The sequence below is a fragment of the Pyrus communis genome, chromosome 5, assembly GCF_963583255.1.
Source record: "Pyrus communis chromosome 5, drPyrComm1.1, whole genome shotgun sequence".
NCBI classification, from domain to species: Eukaryota; Viridiplantae; Streptophyta; class Magnoliopsida; order Rosales; family Rosaceae; genus Pyrus; species Pyrus communis.
The window spans coordinates 16,663,627-16,682,456 of NC_084807.1; the positions used below are offsets into that span (position 1 = coordinate 16,663,627).

General features: G+C 40.0%; 1 protein-coding gene across 1 annotated transcript; it reads right to left on the reverse strand.

The window, feature by feature from the left end:
* Positions 1–795: 795 nt before the first annotated feature.
* LOC137733885 (heavy metal-associated isoprenylated plant protein 39) lies at positions 796–3,196 on the reverse strand. Its single transcript, XM_068473089.1, has 3 exons — positions 2,970–3,196; positions 2,518–2,593; positions 796–1,562 (listed from the first exon to the last, which is right to left on the reverse strand). Exons 1-3 carry the CDS (start codon positions 2,973–2,975, stop codon positions 1,147–1,149), a joined length of 498 nt encoding a protein of 165 aa, XP_068329190.1. The 5' UTR covers positions 2,976–3,196; the 3' UTR covers positions 796–1,146.
* Positions 3,197–18,830: the final 15,634 nt, after the last annotated feature.

Below are 18,830 nucleotides of genomic sequence, written 5' to 3' on the forward strand. Positions count from 1 at the left end.
TCAGCTAACTTATACCATCCAATCAAGTGGCACTACTACTACACTAATAGAGACCAAGTAAAAGGAAAATATAATTACTAGATTGACAAGTGAATCCTTGGGACCATGCACGCATGATCCCATCAGCTGTAAAGCAGCTTATATATAAAATAGAAACATCAATGACAGCCAGAAAACAATGGTAACGAGAAGGAGGGATTTGTATCTCATCCGGATCCTCACATCCTATCTGTAACATCCCACATCGTCTAGGGAGTGGATCCTGTAAGCTTTATATGTATATTCTCATCTTTACCTAGCACGAAGTCTTTTGGGAGCTCACTAGGTTCAGGTTCCATGAGAACTCTGAAGTTAAGCGAGTAGCGCGCGAGAACACTCCCATGATGGATGATCCATTGGGAAGTTCTAGTATGAGTTCCCAGAAACAAAACCGTGAGGGAGTGGTTCGGACCCAAAGCGTACAATATTGTGCTATGGTGGTGGAGCGGGCTCAGGATGTGGTGGATCCCGGGCCGGGATGTGTCACTATCCGTTTATCATACATGATATGGTCAAAAATCATTTATTTAAAATTAAACACAAATAGTACCTAATGATTTTTGACCATATCATGTACAATAAATGAATAGGATGTGAGAATCCCTAAGAACCTCACAAAGAGGATCCGGAGAGGATCCTCGTCCGTGGAGGAGGACCATGACTCCATGAGCCTTCAGTTCATATACACATGTATGCTCACGGACAAAGACAAAGAAACACTGAAAGGAATACACTCACATGGCACACCATGCAAACTTGAGAAAATCAGAGTTACCTATGCTTTTATTTAATTCACCTGTGCCCTACAACAAACCAACCACAAAACCAAAGAAAATGAAGTTTCCCATTTTCTTTTACCACAGTAAAAAAAATTACCAAATTGGCGAGCTCAAGCTCCCAAGAGAGGCATTACAAACCGTAATAAGACTAAGAGAGAACACTAAAATACATTTATTTGCTCTACACACATTACTAGTGTTTTGCAACATTCCAATGAGGCAAAGACCATGTTATATATACAAATGCAGCTCCTACTTTCTTGGGATTTTGGTCTCCTATTGGCATTGGGAAGATTTCAGTACCTCAGGGTTCGAGAAGCTTGCTTGCTCAGCAAATAACGCAAGAATTTGGATTCTCTTCCATGCTTTGCACATGGTAATATGTAGTCATGTGGGGGTTGTACGCTTTGTATGCCTTGACGAGCTCTAAGACGGGGTCTGGCTCTTTCTTCTTCTCTTCTTCTTTCTTTGGCTCCTCCTTCTTCGCTTCTTCTTTCTTCGGTTCTTCTTTCTTGGCCTCCTCCTTCTTCGCCTCTTCTTCTTTCTTTTCTTCTTCTTTCTTCGGTTCATCTTTCTTGGGTTCTTCCTTCTTTGGTTCCTCTTTCTTAGGCTCTACTGCTGGTCCTACTGAGATTATATGTGTTTGCCAGTATTTGCGCAACTTGCTCACTACATTCACTGGGTCCACGCTTCCCATCACTGTTAATTTCTTATCCTTCATGTCCATGGCAATAGAATCGATGCCTACAAATTGCAGAGTCAAAACAATTAATTGAGAATTTCAATTATTCAACTCTGTTTTCATCTCTACTATCTCAAGAAGAATTGATCCATATGAACCCTATATTTTGTGGTAACATACGATCAACTTGCTGACAGAGCAAACTAGGAACTCTAAACCATGCAGAAACCATACACAGATTGTTTTCCAAAATAAACCCATTCATTACTAATATATTTCTTTTATACAGAACTCCGAAGGCAACATGGATAACCAACTCCGACAACAAACGGCAAGTTTCTTCATCATCAAAGCTTGAATTTATGCTCGACATGCTCATGCATTCATTACTTGTAAATTTTTAGTACACATTTCACCCTTCAAATTGAAAAACAAAAAAAAAGAGACAAACATTAATCCAATTCATTACGTATATTCCAAATCAAAGGAGCTTTTACCCTTTTGTTCCAAACGAGGTTTTTGTTCTCGTAGAGTTCATCTTAGGACATTAACCCAATTTATTACGTATATTACTTGTAAGACTTCTAGTACATTTCAACCCCTTGAAATTGAATCACAAATTATAGTGCATACGTCTGCAAACTACACCGCTAGCTAGCTGTCATCTTCTCCGAAATTATTCAAATAAAGAGCCTTGTTTGAAGAATTTTATCTGTTTCTCTTTCTTTCATCATCTTTCTGTTTGTTTTGTCAACTAATTAAGTTGTCATATATGAACAATAACAAAAAAGGTAACTTATTTGTTTTTTATACAAAATCGTGCATTCCCATCTCCTGTTTCTGTAGGAAACTAAAGTGGAGAAATCTTCCAACCACTACTTTCCATCCAAACAATTACAGATGACATTAATAAGGTAAAGATTTAAGTATATTTCTACCAATTATTAATTAACATCATGAATTTGGTCCAAATTAAGAAGCTTGATTCAATCTAGTAAAATAATGATATCTTTGTACCAGAAAGAGTAGAGACTGTCTTGAGAGCCTTCTGCTTGGCTTTGTCATCAGGCAAATCCAACTTCAGTACAAACTTCTGCAACAACAAAACACAAACACCAAGTGATCTGATTAGAATCACACAAACACCTTCCAAATCTGAAGAATTCTTTCATGGAAACTCCAAAACTACAATAACCAAAAGCAGAATTTTTGACCCTTTGAAGATCGAGACTTGTGTGCTTAATTAGGAACCATCTGACTAATTAAGCTTCTAAAACTGATAAGATTTTAATCAAAACCCATCAACAATCATGCCTAAAGCTCCTTAAAAACAAAAGGGAAAAAAGATTGAGCAGAAAAAAAACCCAAAAAAGTTATCTGAAGAATCAAAACCCAAGGGGGAAATCTTGACTGCAAAAGTAATGAATATTCAGAAAATTCAAAAGTGGGGAGGGTTTCAGATTCCAGACCTTCATTTCTAATTGCCTTCTTTTTCCAGAGAGAAGCAGAGCAAAAAGAAACTTGAAAACTGAGATTGTGAGAAGGAAAGCTGTGAAAGAAAAATGGGAAAACAGAGATAGGGGTGTTGAAAAAAAGAGAGGCCAAGACGAAATCGAATAATGCTTTGTTGAAAAGGCGAGCAAGAGAGAGAGAGAGAGAGAGAGAGAGAGAGAGAGAGAGAGATGAAAAAGAGAGGAGGGGGTTTGGGCACACCAGAAAATTTCCGTATCAAAACAAGCAATGCAGAATAGGAAAGAGAAAATAGAGGGTGGAAACTGAGATGGAGAGAAAAGCTAGAGAGAGAAAGCTCTTGTGCAAGAACGTGTTCAAGAATTGTGCGCGACCAGTGAAACTAATTTGATAATGGAGGATACGAGGAAGAAATACTTACATGGTAAGTTGTGAAATACTTCAACGAGAAAGAAATACTTACGTGGTAAGTTGTGAAATACTTCAGCAAGAAAGAAATACTTATGTGATTTTATGTGGTTTATCACTAAATCAATATTCTTAAGTTCAGCTATCATAGTCAATATCCTAGGCCCTTTCGGAACTTGAAACTGCAAATCACGCGCGAACTGTTGGCGCGTCAATTTACTTTCTGACCTATAAAGCCCACCTTCCTGAAATGACTTCTCCCAAATTTGAAGCCTCAAAAAATACCCTCTCTCTGACAATGCTTTTCAAATCAGGTGCTTCTGTTTCTTTATGTTTTTACTGTTATTGACAGCAATTTAAAATTTTATTTATTTTTGTTGTTTTACCAAATATATTTCATGTTTCAGATTTTTTAATAAGTTTTATTTGTTATTTATTTATTATTTTTATTATTTTTGAAGTTTTACAATCTCACACTAGCTTGATTTTTACGGCTGAGGCTTCTACCCATTTGGTAAAGTAGTTAGTTGCCATCATTACGAAAGTGTGTGTAACTTGTGGTGGATTTTAATGAGTATTTCACAAAAAACTACATCGGTTTTATCCCAAGTGTTGTTGTTCTTTAATGTCATTACGCATGTAATTCGATAAGTCGTCGAAATATTGAAGCTTTCTTTTATGTGACTCTTGTATTCTCTAGGTAACATTAAAAGTTAATGCTAATTTTAAAATTTTATATATGAAAAATGATAACAATACACTATTATTTTTTATTTTTTATTTTTATACATTCTTGTTTAATCTTATTTATAGTTTATGTTTAATTAATTCAATCTAAATACCAAAAATAAATAAGGGTGTGGAGGACAAGAAAAATGATGTGTAATTATCATTTCTCTCTTTTATTTGTACATGAACATTTGATCTAGCAACACTCAATTTTCATTGCATCGAAAGAAGTCTTATTTTTAGCTATGACACTTATACTCTTCATCAAATTTCACTTTAGTCTTTATACTTTATACTGACTCACTTTACCACATGCTCTCAATGTCACATGTCACACAACCAATGTAGTTGAAAAGACTAAATTGTCCATGCCACTTAAATACAATTAACGACTCTCTTAACTTATTTGATGAAACAGGGTAAAGTAGGATATTGAGGAAGAGTGCAGGTGTTAAAGTGAGATTAAAAATAAGCCTGGAAAGAAATCCTAGGTTCAAATTTCATCTACAACAATTGTTAATAAAAAAAATAAGGGTAATGCTAACCACACGCTCATTTTTACTTCTCACACGACCTCTCAATTTTTGACTGTCAGATGAATGAATTGAAGATGATCAATGGCAAAAAAATTAATAAGAATGTGTGAAGGATAAAAATGAGTATGTGAACAACACTATCCAACAACATTCTTTCTGTTGCATGAGCTTCCATTTCGTATGAGACAACCTAAATTAAAACTCAAGATAATTCTCTTTTTTTTTTGTTCTATTTCTTTGAGTTATTGGGCATTATTGAGTATATGTTAGAGCATGCTCTTGAAGAATTTTTTAGTGTTTATCAAGAGTTAAAGGTTTTTTTAATACATCACTTAGTATTATGATATAGTGGTATTCTTCTTCACTCGTAAGTGAGAGGTTTTAGTTTCGATTCTCGTTAAAGATGCAATTGAACCACATTGCTAGCTCATTGTGAGGCTTAGTCTACCCCATTTCCTGCTTAGTGTAGATAATATTATTTGTTATAAAAAAAAGTTTTTTTTTAAAATATAATAATATATTTATATTGAGTCTTTTAATAAGAGTTTGAGGGAGCATGACACTTATATATAGGCATCATGCAGTCGAAGTTTGATACTTATAACACTTATTACTACTATTTGGGCCCAAAATATTGGTGTGGGCCGAGTTAAGAGTTGTTCTCGGCCCGGCAGTATGGTTTTAGAATTATTACGAATTCTAGTAGGCCGTTCAGTTAAGATTGGCCGAGTCCTACTATGAGACGGATTGATGGAAAGTCAAATCTTAGCATAACAAGGAGTCTCAATGGGATGAGGATGCTGAGATTTGAGAAATGAATGTGGCCGGATAAAGAGTTTGGTTCAATGTCCTAATGGAGTAAGGATTGGGCGAGAATTGGTTGGATTAGGATAAAGAATCCTAATCCGAGTTGTTTTATGATTGGACTCACAAGTAAGTTTTAGAGTTCGGCATTCTGATGGCCAAACCATATTCACTATCAAGACATATATTTCTCTCAAGTATTTGTGTCCATATAGTTTGGTGTCGATTCAGCGTGCTTATACTCTCATGAATATAATCACTGTGATCGAACCCGGCGCCGACGATCCGTTAACTTCACAGAACTAGCAGCCTTATCTTTAGGCTCGAGAACCCGAAGGTCGAGACGTGTTCATTCCTTGGTCGCAATAGAAAAGGTCAAGAAGTTAGCAGCGCTCTCAACGCAACATCGACTCATTTTACTCCCTGGCCAAGCTTGGCTGATGAGTTGGCACGCCCCACACACAACCGAAGGATGTAGTTAACTTATTAATTACTTGGCCTGTGCGCCACGTAAACTTAGTAGTTTTTAGGGTCAACATTTTGGCACACCCAGTGGGACCCTTGTTCTAAAACTACGAAGTTCATGCCTGTTGAAACACAGTCAGTAAAGAAGAAAATAGCCATGGGAAAATCGATCGCAAACCTTACCACATAACCCAGGGCCAGAAGGCTTGTCACAGGCACATATTACTGGTGCCGCGACACCCAAGACATTGAGCACGACACGTCGAGAAAGGAAAGTGTGTCTCTGTGAGCCACTTTGTGATACAAGAATCTTCACTAAAATGACTAAAGGGGTTTGGGTCGAAGGAATAGTGGAAGATTGTGACGAAGACGGTGGTGATGCCTCGGACCCACCAACCAGATCATTTTTTCGACGACGACTTGATGAGCAAACTCGGCAGTTTAAGTAGTGGTTCGGCTAAGAAATAAACATACTAACAGAAATATGACACACTCTAGTTAATAAGGGCCACGACAATGGACCCACCGATCGATCCCAGCAACTTCCACCTAAGGGTAATCCAATGTCAACATTACAGTCCGAAATAGGATTTGCTCGTTTCAAATTGATAGATTTGGAGAAAAGGGGAAGATCAAACAGTAGGGAGAAAAAAGGAGGATCAAACAATAGATCAGACGGATCTAATCAGAGAGAAGAAACAGCATCCGTCGATGTGATCGAGATTCAAAGAATGATTGATTCGGTCTTAACAAAGGGGCCGAAGTTCCCAAAGTTCATCCATCCGTACCTAGCTTATGTGGAGAAGTTGAATATCTTAAAGGTTTCAAAATCCTAGACTTTAGCCTTTTTACTGGCGAATCGTCCCTGTCTTCGTTAGAACATGTGGCTTGGTTCACTGCATAATGTAGAGATGTTAATAGCGACTTCTATAAACTGCGATTATTCAACTTCTCACTAACTGGTTCAACATTTCCTTGGTACATCAACCTCCCGCCCAATACCATCCAAATTGGAAGGAACTGATCGAAAAATTCCATGAACAATTCTACCGACCGGGAATGGAAATGTTGGTTTCATCACTGGCTAGGATGACTCAAACATCTGAATAGTCGCCAATGGAATACTTAACGAGGTTCAAGTCAGCTAGAAATTGGTGCTGAGTACCTCTCCCTGAAGTTGAATTTGTCAAAATCGTCTTGTATAACCTAGATGTGGAATATAAAAAGAAATTCTTAGGAGCAAACTTCCGAGATATATATGAACTGGCCCAACACGTCAAGCAATATGATTATTTGCTCCGAGAAGAAATGATCTTGAAGTCTCCATCTCGAGGAACGATTTACAAGTATCCCACGGTTAACTACACATTGGTCGAATGCAAGGATTCCTAATACGCCAGTGTGGACGCGGTCGAGATAGTGATAGATAAACCGTACGTGTGCAAAGCTTTGGCTCAAATTAATTCCAAGGAAAACCAGCTCGGCCTCTGGAGAGACAATGAAAACATCAAAAGTTTACACCTTTGATATCACCAAGGCCAATGCAATTTTTGACCAGTTGTTACTGGCAAAGATCATCAAACTTCGGCCAGGGCATAACATTCCAAAAGCCGAAGAGCTAAAAAGCAAAATGTATTGTAAGTACCACAACTCGAATAAGCATACCACAAACAACTACGTCGTATTCCATGATGCTATTCAAAGTTGGATTTATAAAGGTAAGCTAAAATTTCTTGAAAAACAGATGACTGTCGACACTGATCCCTTCCCTTCAGCGACAGTTGGCATGGTAGATGCTTATTTGTCCAAGAGCAAAGGGAAAGGGAAAGCCGAGTTCGCTCTAATACAACATGTCCCAAAGCAGAATTCTTGGCCGCGACTCATGCTTGATCTATTTTCAAACGAACCACCTACAGACTCGTCGGGACTGGCCGTAGTCGAATCTATGTCCACCTCTAGTGTAGAAGAAACTAATGGACCAATGGTTTTGTGTGGCTATTGTAAAACATGTGTCGTCCTAACCAAGCCAAAGGAGAAACCAACTCAGGTTCCAACATCACGGCAACCATCCACTGTTGCGGCAACACCTTCAAAGCTACTCAGCGTAGGCCAGCGCCAGACCGTGTTTGATAGGCTCAGCCCTCAAATACGAACCGATGACCCAACTTTAGCCAGACGACGTCTTAGTTTCGACGCACCATTTTATAATGACGATTATTACTCGCATAACTCCAGCGGCTCAAGTTCATCCATGAATAAAAAAACCTTCAAGCCACCTGAGCCACGAGACCAATGTTGGTATAGTTACAATTCTCCTATCGGCATGTATACTGCATTATCCAAATCTCAAAAATGTCGATGCCAATGGATAGACTGCATGGCTCGACGACAGGCTACTTCAGCTACCAAATGGTAGTTGAAAAAGGCAGCAAGAAGTGGGAATGACCGACAACCCCCAACAATCATGGACAAATTACTACACGGAAAAAATGTAATTGATCGTGAATTTGAAACCACCCTTGAAGAGTCCGAGAAGCGCATTAAACTCCTCCTTCGGCCTAGGGAAATGAAAGCCCGTTTCGAGCATTTCAAAACCGAAGTCGAAAGCAAGCTTCCCTCATTACCCCTGCAAGAGCCGTTAATAAGAGTCCAATGGATTCTGCACCCTTCATTTCTCAGAGAATCTTTGGAGTACATGCGAGAATTTCACAAGAAATATTCTGCCAATAACTTGTATGGCCTACCCAAAGCTTGTCAAGAAGCCCTTGAACTGGCCTTAAATTGCTCTGATGCTAAACAAATTATTCAGAAAACCATTGATCTAGCAATGAAAGCTAGGTTCCAGCACATACATGAAGCTTAGGCCCTCGGCTTCGAGGTCGACCCGTACACAGACATAGACACTGCCGAGCTCCTTTTTTCTTTTGAAGACCTTCAATATTTACGACATCATTTTGAAGTCTTTCCAGCTGTATCTCTCTTCACCCTTACGGCCGATGAGAAGGATCGTGTGGCGCGATTAGATGCCTACTTAGACATAAGGGATACCCGAATTGCCTATAAAGAACGAGCCTATAAAGCATTGCAGGAACAAAATCAAACCTCAGCAACGAATAAGCTCGAGGACTACAACCAGAATGAAACAGGTCCAGTCGATATACCACAAGACCAAATACCCAATACGGTAAAAGCTGATCAGGTCGATAACGCTCCAAAGCATACTACTACACTCGATAACTAAGAGGATGACGCCCAATACTTGATGGGCCCTTCAGTCCTCGAAAATATGGAAATCAGCATGGTCTATGTTCTACTTGCTGAGTTTCAACCAACCACACACCAACCAAATTTCTTAGTTGGGGACGTAGTTGTCGAGGAAGTGACACAAGTCGATTTCATCGCAACCGAGGAAGATGGGCAAGCCAATAAAGATGACAAACTTAAAGCAGTTCTAGTCATACTATTTATCCACTCTTCTTCGGTTAATCTTCAACATTTGAAGTCGCTGTATGTTACGACTCATATTAAAGGTTATCCAATCTCCAAAATCTTTGTCGATTGTGGGGCTACGATTAATATCATGCCCGTATCCGCCATGAAGGCACTACGACGATCTAACGACGAACTCATTCCATCAGGAATAACCATGAGCAGTTTCGTCGGCAACAAATCCCAGACCAAATGAGTGCTTCATTTTGAGGTAAGCGTTGCAGGTTGTAATCACATGACCCTCTTCTTTATTGACGACTCTAAGACCGAGTATAATGCATTGCTCGGTCGGGATTGGATCCATCAAACAAATTGCATTCCGTTTTCATTATATCAGGTTCTTATCTTTTAGGACGACAAATCAATTATGGTTCACCCAGCCAACAATCAGCCGTTTGAAGCCAATATGATTTAAGCACGGTATTACGATGATCACATCGGCTATATTACCATACAGGGTTTGAATGAAGAAGGACGACCGACTAAAATTTCGGTACAGAAAACAATCAAGGTAGGCGCCAAGACTGTCCATCAGGATTCGGCGAGACTTGGGTTGGTTGATCTGATCACAGACACTGATGTCTAAAGATAGCTAGGACAAACGTCGGGCCGCGATTTCATTTACCATGGAACGACTGTTGGCCCATTGGTATGCTATTTCCAAGCAACCAAATTCGGGCATAAATCTAGTCGAATGTTTGGCCGAATGAGACAACGGCCCAATACTCTCACTAGACAAAGTTCAGGGTACACTAGCCGAGCTCGAGGATTGTCAACCTCAAGTCAAAGATCCTTTAGAGGAAATAAATGTTGGAAATGTCGAAGACCCACGACCTTTGTTCGTTAGTGCTTTGGTACCCCAACATGTAAAAATCGAGTTTTGTAATTTGCTCAGAGAATTTAAGGATTGTTTTGCTTGGAGTTACCATGAGATGCCTGGTTTAGATCGAACACAAGTCGAACATGAATTACGAATTAAACCTGGGTGTAAACCATTCTGCCAACCCCCTTGACGTTTCTCAACCGAAGTGCAACTCAGCATAAAAGACGAACTTGTTCGACTTTTAAAGGCTGGATTTATTTGGACAGCTCGATACATCAAATGGTTGGCAAACATTGTCCCAGTTTTAAAAAAAAATGGTGTCTTGCGTATCTGTATCGATTTTAGAAATTTGAACCTTGCAACTCCAAAGAGGAATATCCAATGCCAATTTCAGATTTGTTAATCGACGAGGCAGCAAACCAAGAGATCTTATCCTTTATGGACAGACATGCTGGTTATAACCAGATTTTCATCGCTGAGGTTGATGTTCATAAGACCGTATTTTGTTGCCCAGAGGCATTCGGCACATATGAATGGGTCGTCATACCATTCAGCCTCAAGAATGCTGGTGCCACATACCTACAAGCCATGAATACTATTTTCCATGATTTAATTGGTATTACCGTCGAAGTCTACATTGACGATGTTGTAATCAAATCATAACGTCGGCAGACACATTTGGATGATCTTCGTCATGTTTTCCTACATATGCACCAGTACAACCTTAAAATGAATCCCGCCAAATGTACTTTCGGCATATCAGCTGACAATTTTTTAGGATTCCTTGTATATCATCGTGGTATCGAGGTAGATGAAAATAAGGCTCGAGCAATCATTAATGCTCCACCCCTGACGACTAAGAAACAACTACAGTCGTTGCTCGGCAAGATTAACTTTTTCCGACGATTCATTGCCAATTCGATCGAAAAAATGAAAATCTTTTCCATACTTTTGAGACTTCAGGATTCTGATATCTTCGAATGACATGCAGAACACCAAGAAGCGTTTACCCATATCAAGGTTTCCTTCACGACTCCATTTGTCCTGGTCCTACCACGACGTAGCAGACCTCTTAAACTATACATCTTAGCGGCCGAATAATCCATCAAATGCCTTCTTGCACAAAACAATGATGCTGGGCAAGAATAGACCATTTTTTATCTTAGCCGAAATCTTAACCCATCGAAGATTAATTATTCTGCCATCGAGAAGCTCTGACTGGCCTTATTTTTTGCCGCATCAAAACTTAGACATTACATGCTCCCGTCGGTTACTCACGTCATTGCCCAGACTGATGCCATTCACTACATGCTTACTCAGCCAATAGTAAAAAGTCGAATCAGAAAATGGACAATGGCACTTTCTGAATTCAGTTTACAATATGTGCCCCAGAAAGCTGTCCAAGGCCAAGCATTGGCCGATTTCTTGGCCCAACATCCTATACCATACAGTTCTGGGGGCAATGACATTGAAATCGGCATGGTGGAAACACGTGACAATTACTGGATGATGTACTTTGATGGCTCTAGTACTTCGGTCTCGGCTGGTGTAGGGATCGTTATTCAATCCCCAAATCACAGCCGCTGGTACTTTTCTCTCAAGCTCGATTTCGACTGTATGAATAATCAGGCAGAATATGAAGCCCTTATCAGTAGCCTCGGTGTCTTACACGATTTGCGGGCAACTCACGTCCTTATTCTTAAAGATTCCGAACTTGTGATAACCAACTTAATGGGACTTATCGTTGCATAAGTTGCATTCTGGCGCCCTATCGCATGGTGGCTAGCTATTTGGCCAAGTCTTTCGACGGCGTTACTTTCAAACACATTTCATGTGTTTGAAACACTGAAACAGACGAATTAGCTCAAATAGTCTTTGGAGCACAACTCTTGGAAGACAAACTAGCTCGAGAAATACATGTGTCACGACGAGCACACCCGACTTTGGTTAATCAGCAAGTTTTCCAATGTGATTGCATGATCCTTACACGAGTCATGTCCTTACCCTCGTTGTTGGAGTGGAATGACCTTATAGAGGTTTGTGCAGTCGAGGCAATACCAGATAACTGGAGCAAGTTAATTATACGGTATCTCAACAATCCTAATGGCAAACATGATCGTAAAACAAGGTTTCATGCCACGAATTATGTAACGTACCAAAATGAGTTGTATCGCAAAGGCGAGGATGGTTTATTATTACTATGCCTCGGCCCGCAGGAGGCTGCTCAAGCAATCACAGAGGTTCATGAAGGAATCTGCGGGGCTCATCAATCCCGACGAAAGATGCGATGGTTGCTTCGTCAACACGGTTATTTCTAGCCAAGTATATTGAAGGATTGTATTGAGTTTGCACAAGGATGTGTACAATGTCAAATTCATAGGCCTATACAAAGAGTCCCAACTAAATCACTTCATTCGGTCACTAAACCATAGCCGTTTAGAGGATGGGCCACGGATGTAATCGGTAAAATTACACCGTTTTCCGGGTCAACAAAGTATGCGTGGATACTCGTCGCGATAGACTACTTCACCAAATGGGTCGAAGCCAAGTCAAATATCGATTTAACGTCTAAAGAAGTCTGTAATTTTGTAGAAGAAAACATCGTGACTAGATTAGGCATACCAGAAACAATCATAACAAATAATGTTATGATCTTTACATCCGATAGGTTTAAGGAGTATACGGCAAATCTAAAAATTCGACTCGAGCAATATATGCCGTATTACCCGCAGGCGAATGGACAGGCTGAAGCAAGTAATAAGGTTTTGATCGGTATTCTAAAAAAAAGGTAAAAGAGAGGCCTAATATGTGGCATTTAAAGTTAAAGGAAGCGTTATGGGCTTATCGAACTTCATTTCGATCAGCCACCAGAACGACTCCATACGCGTTAACCTATGAACACGACGCGATGTTATCGGTTGAGCTAAGTATAAACTCGTTGCGAGTGATTTAACAAAGTACTTTACTAAGTGCTGAGTACAACCAAGCCTTGAAATTTGGCTTGAGGCTTATAACTTATTGATGGTATAGAAGAAGATTGTCAAGCGAGCCTATAATCAACGAGTCAGACAAAAAGCGTTCGGAGAGGGAGAATTGGTTTTGCAAATTGTGATGCCTGTAGGGGTTAGAGACCCCAAGTTTAGCAAATGGTCGTCGAATTGGGAAGAACCATTTGTCGTTCACAAAGATCTTAGTAAGAAGCATACCACCTCAAGGTTTGGACTGGTTTGATTCACAAATTGCTGATTAACAATTTTTTTTTAAAGAAATACTATCCAGTCACTTGGGAAATGCGAGAATAAAATATCATTTCATTAATCTAGAAAAAGGGCGTACAAGTAGAGTTACAAAAGATTCCTAAGGCCAAAATCCTAAGGGATTGAAGGAAGGAAAACTTCAAGCGCGATCTTTAGTTCCAACCATCTTACTTTGCCCATTGTGATTTTGGCTTGCCTCGTCATTTTATTAAGCTGAAGTTGCAGGATCTGTTTTACGCCAGCCGCAAAGTCCGTCAGTTAAGCCTTATTTACTTCAAAATCTTTTTCAAGTTCTGACGCGACAGGCGACCTTTACTGTTGAAACTCGGCAATTTGACGTTGAAGTTCGGTAATTTGATGATCAAGGCCACCCAACCACATTTTCTTTGCTTTTATGGCCTCAACCTCCAGCTAACTAGTTTTATGAGCAATTATTGCAGCTTTTAGGTCATCCTCGACTCGAAAAGCCTGTTCAAAAATAGTAAAGTATTGCTGGGTCTATTCTAGAAGATCGGATAGATGGACAACAGTTTCGGTGCTCAGCAAACCATTGGCTACAAGATCATTTAGGCACTCTCTTACAGAATCGAGGCCTTTACATTGAAGGACTTGTGAGGCCAAAAGGGATAGGAGTTCCTACAACCTGGCGAAGGCATTGGATTTGGCCGCAGTCGTAGAAGGCTTGGCCGACGCGACAGATGACCCAGATACTCCAGAAATATTTGAGAGGAGAGCGTCAAGCTCAACTTCCCATAAAGGCTGCACATAAAAAAAAAATTTAGGCAAAAGAAAAATCGTAAAGAATAGTCACGAGAGAATTTGTTTTAGACATGCCAAGATGAGACTTCGCCCATGTCCCTTAGATCACTACTTGAACCCAGAAAGCTTAATGGTCAAGCCTAGTGTTTAAGATTGCTTCTGAGTTCACGTGGCTGATGAAGGTTATCTACGTACGACGGCCACTGAGGTGGCCAGGAAATGTAGATAACACACTTCGGTGCATAAAATTTTTGGTGAAATGAATAACTAAGCACCTAGCATTTAATATTTGTTGGTTTAGACTTCTAATGGTAAAAAGTAACGAGAAAAATGAATCGAATTTTATGAAAGCCGAAGTAACTTCTTGAGGAAGAATGCCAAGGTCTTGATCCTGCGGATGGATTGGTGTTTCCATCGTTGCTTTAGGCTCAAGAAGAAGCCATTTTCCGCGAATGGTTGCAGGAGGATTGACCTGGTCAGTCGTTTCCATCACAGGTGAAGGATCAGTGGCCTGGGGGTTAGTTGGTCAAGGATGACTCATTAGCGATATTTCTTTGTTGTTGTCGTCCTGAAATAAGAGTTATTAGCATTCGAAATTTAAAAAAAAAAATATATTAGAAACATAATCATACCTCTTCCTCCAGAACGACCATTGGTTTTGGATCCGGGGGGAGATTTTTCCTGGCCAAGGTGGCCATTTCCTCCAAGACAGGAACAACGGCCAACCTTGGAACTACAGGTTCATTTAACCACAGGAGCAGCGGTTAGCTCGAGCATGACAAGGTGAGTAGCATGAACCTTAGGTGCCTGACCAGTGGGAAGGTCTGCTTACATAACAGTCGAGGTTTTAACGGCAAGAGTGCGATGAGACTCGGCGGTTGCTTCCGTGGTTTGGCTGGAGATGACATGAATCTCCCGCTCCCCTTTTCTTACTAACTTCTTGATGTGCTTTTTAGAGTGGGAAGCATCACCAGCAGTTTCGACCTCTGGGCGACACCGTTTGCTCGGCAAGGTCGGCAGTGTAGTCGCGGTTTTATTTCATGAAAGGGCAAGTTTTTTCTTAGTCATGGCTGCAGCTGCCACATCCATATAACTGCCTGAAAAAGCTAAAATCAAATCAGAAGCGAGTTTGAACAAACGACCAAAGTGAAACAATAGATGCAGACAAATACCTTGAACCGTCTCTTTGGATTTTGGGGTAGGGGCTTTCTTTGGACGGTCGCCCAAAATCTTTTTGACGGCGTTCTAGACCGGTGTGTGAAAAAAACCTGGATGTATGATTCCCACCAGTCGGCGAAGGTGTTGATACTAAGGGTTTTAGGGACATTCGGTCGAAGATGAAATTTTTTGCACCTCTCTTGAAATTCACGTACTGCCTCCTTGCATTCTCTCTCTGAAGAACCAGATAGGCATCCTCGGCTTAGGAGGGAGTAGGAAGTGAGTAGAGGCACCGAGCAACCTTGGAGGTAGTCGACTTGCCGAGTAGTGAAATGAGGGTGGTAGACTTCCCAGCTCGCTCGATGAGTATCGCAGCCGAAGGGAAGGTCGCGTGATAGGAGCATACTTACACACCTTAGTTTAGCTTGTTCTTGTGCATTTATAGTGTTTTTCCTTAGTAAAGTAGTCTTTTAAGCTAGTTCTATGTGTTTTCAGGTTTTAAGGGCAAAGTATGCAAAATGATGCATTTTGGAGCCTTTTGGAGCAAATTAGAGCTTGGAATGGACATCATACGCTTGGAGCCAAGAGGATGGACGAAATTGAAGATTTGAAGATGATGTTTCCTACTTGAACAAGGTTTCCTAGTTGAAGTAGGAAAGCGCCTAATTAAAAGATGAAATCCTAGTCAACAAAGGATTCTTAATTGAAGAAGGATTCCTAATCAACGAGGGATTCCTAGTTGAAGATGGATTCCTAGAAGAATGAAGATTCCTACTCAAATAAGGTTTCCTACTTGATAAAGGAAAGTCAAAATCCAAATGGTCTCAAGTGAAGCAACAAAGAAGTTTTCCAAGTCCAAGAAGGAAAAGGAGTCCAAGATGAAGAAGGAATGACGAATACAAGGTTTCCTAATCCTAATAGGCAAAGTTTCCAAATGCAATGAGGAGTCCTTATCCATTTAGGGCACTTTATCCATTTAGGATACCTTATCCTTGTTCTGGAAACCTTATCCATCCTTGCCGTGAGTTTTCCTTGCATTAGAGGGTTTCTAGAAGCCCTAATCTGCCCCTATCCTTTAGTGCCGCACCTTTCCCTTCTAGAAAGCTGTTTTCCCTTGCCTTGCAAGGCATTCTAGAAGCCTTATCACCTCATCTCCTTACCTGCTGCACCTAGGAAGCATTATCCCTTTTTATTTCTGATTTCTAAGCCTATTTCCTTGTGGATTTGGGTTATTCAAGTCCATATCTGATTACCCTAGGGTTTTAAGTGCCTATATATACTCATATTAACCCTTAGATCAGAATACCACCTCTCATACACATTCATTCATTCCAGAAATTCGTCCAACCCTCTCCACACCCTTGCCGCAGCCACCAAACACCTTTCTCCTTAGTTTTAAGCTTTGCCGCACCATCCCCTTCCCCTAAACACTACTACATCCCTCCATGACCATGCATCCATACACCTAAGGCCCTAAACCTATCCCTAGACCTTTGCCGCACCAAGGAGGAGGAGAAGGAAGCTCGGAAGTTCATGCAATTCGAGTTCGCGTCGCTGGAATTTCTAGGTGTTTCTTTTCCTTTGATTTCAATGTTTAATTTCAATTCTCTTTGTTGTGTGCGTATGAGGAACTAAACCCCCCCTTGGCTAGGGGGGGATTCGAAATACATGTTTATGCTTGCGATATGATTTGATTACTTCTAATTGCGTTTCATAAGTTGTGAATTCAATTTACTTATCTATGTGAATTACATTGATTTGTGTGTGTTGGTTGAGAGTGCACGCTTAATTATCATGCATAAATTGGATGCTAGGATATAAGGAAATTTCACCTAATCGTTATGGAATTATATTCACAAGTAGTAAAAGTTGATGATCTCAATTGCGTTAAGTAAATTCTTGGCATAAGTTTCATGCAATTCATAGTAACGAGTGCTTTGTCAATGCTTATGGTTTTCAAAGAACTTAATGATTCTTGCTTGTATCTCTATTATGCAATTCATGTAGGGAACTTGTAGGGAATGCTTTGGGTTGTCGTATGCAATCATCCAATTCAATAACGTTAGGAAAATCTGAGGGTTAATTAGTGCAATTCACGGTTAATCTGGGGCGTTGAGAATTCATGGGTTATTGAAAAGCAATTGGAAATCGTTTTATATGCAAGTATAACATGTGTGGAGATGAACCCCTTAGCTAGCTTCCCATCCATTCAATTCCATCAAATTCGTTTTTACAATCTGTTCTAATTTAAAAAGTTTGTTTTGTTTTTAAAGTCGTCTAAAACCAATCCCCCTTTACTTTGTTGAGTCATAGTAGTTAGAAATCACTTTAGTTTGTGTTTTAAAGTGTCTTAGGTCAAGTTAAAACCAATTTTCGTCCAAAGTTGTGTCTAGTGTTCAAAATTGCCCAGATTGTGTTTTTAAGGCAGTTTTGAGTGTTTTGGTGCTGTTTTGAGTCTTTTGGTTTGTTTTGGTGTTTTAAAGTTTAGTTTTGCATTCTTTGAGTCTAGTATAGTGTTTTAAACTTGTTTTTACGTATTTGAGTCAGTTTTCAAGTGATTTTGCAATCCCTCTTAATACCCGGCCTAGAACGATCCCTACTTACATACTTACTACAATTGATAAAAAGAGGGTTAATTTGTGTGCGTATAAATCTCACATCAAATTTTGGCGCCGTTGCCGGGGTTTAGCAACTTTGCTAATCCCTTGGATTGTTTTATTTTCGTTTGTTTTATTTTATTCCAGATTCCTAATCTTGTTTTCTTTCTTGTTTTAGGTACTAGTTTATGACTCGGAGTTCTCATCCGATTCGTGAACATATCTTGGACTTTGACGACGATTTCGAGCGAGAGTTGAGACGAAAGAGAAAGAACCCAGAACCTAGCGAATCAAGTGAAAGTTCCGAGTCCGTTTCTGAATTTGAAGAAGCGGAACCCACGGCAAGAGTGGGTGAAGTAGACATGGCAGCGGACAACCTAACAATCAAGGAGCTTTCCGCTTCGGGATTGGAGAATGCCGCACCCCTATGTATTCAATATCCTAAGGCGGCTCCAGATAAGACTGCCGAGTTCGAATTGAAGTCAAGTTTGTTACATCACATTCCGAAGTACCATGGGCTGTCCATGGAGGATCCAAACAAACACTTAAAGGAGTTCGAAGTTGTTTGTTCGAGCATGACCCCGGTGAATGTCGATGGAAGCATCTTGAAGATGAAAGCTTTTCCATTCTCTCTAATGGATAAAGCTAAAGATTGGTTGTACGAATTGGCTCCCGGAACTGTCACATCTTAGGAGAGCATGAAACGGGCTTTCTTGGAGAAGTTTTTCCCAACTTCTCGAATCATCCTCCTACGAAAAAGGATAAGTGGAATTTAACAAGATGAAGGTGAATCTTTTCCTACTTATTATGAACGTTTTAAATCTTTTGTTGCTTC

Coding starts and splice junctions, on each gene's coding strand:
- LOC137733885 (XM_068473089.1), bottom strand. Junction 1,563..2,517: donor GACAGTCTCTACTCTTTCTG/GTACAAAGATAT, acceptor TGCAATTTGTAG/GCATCGATTCTATTGCCATG.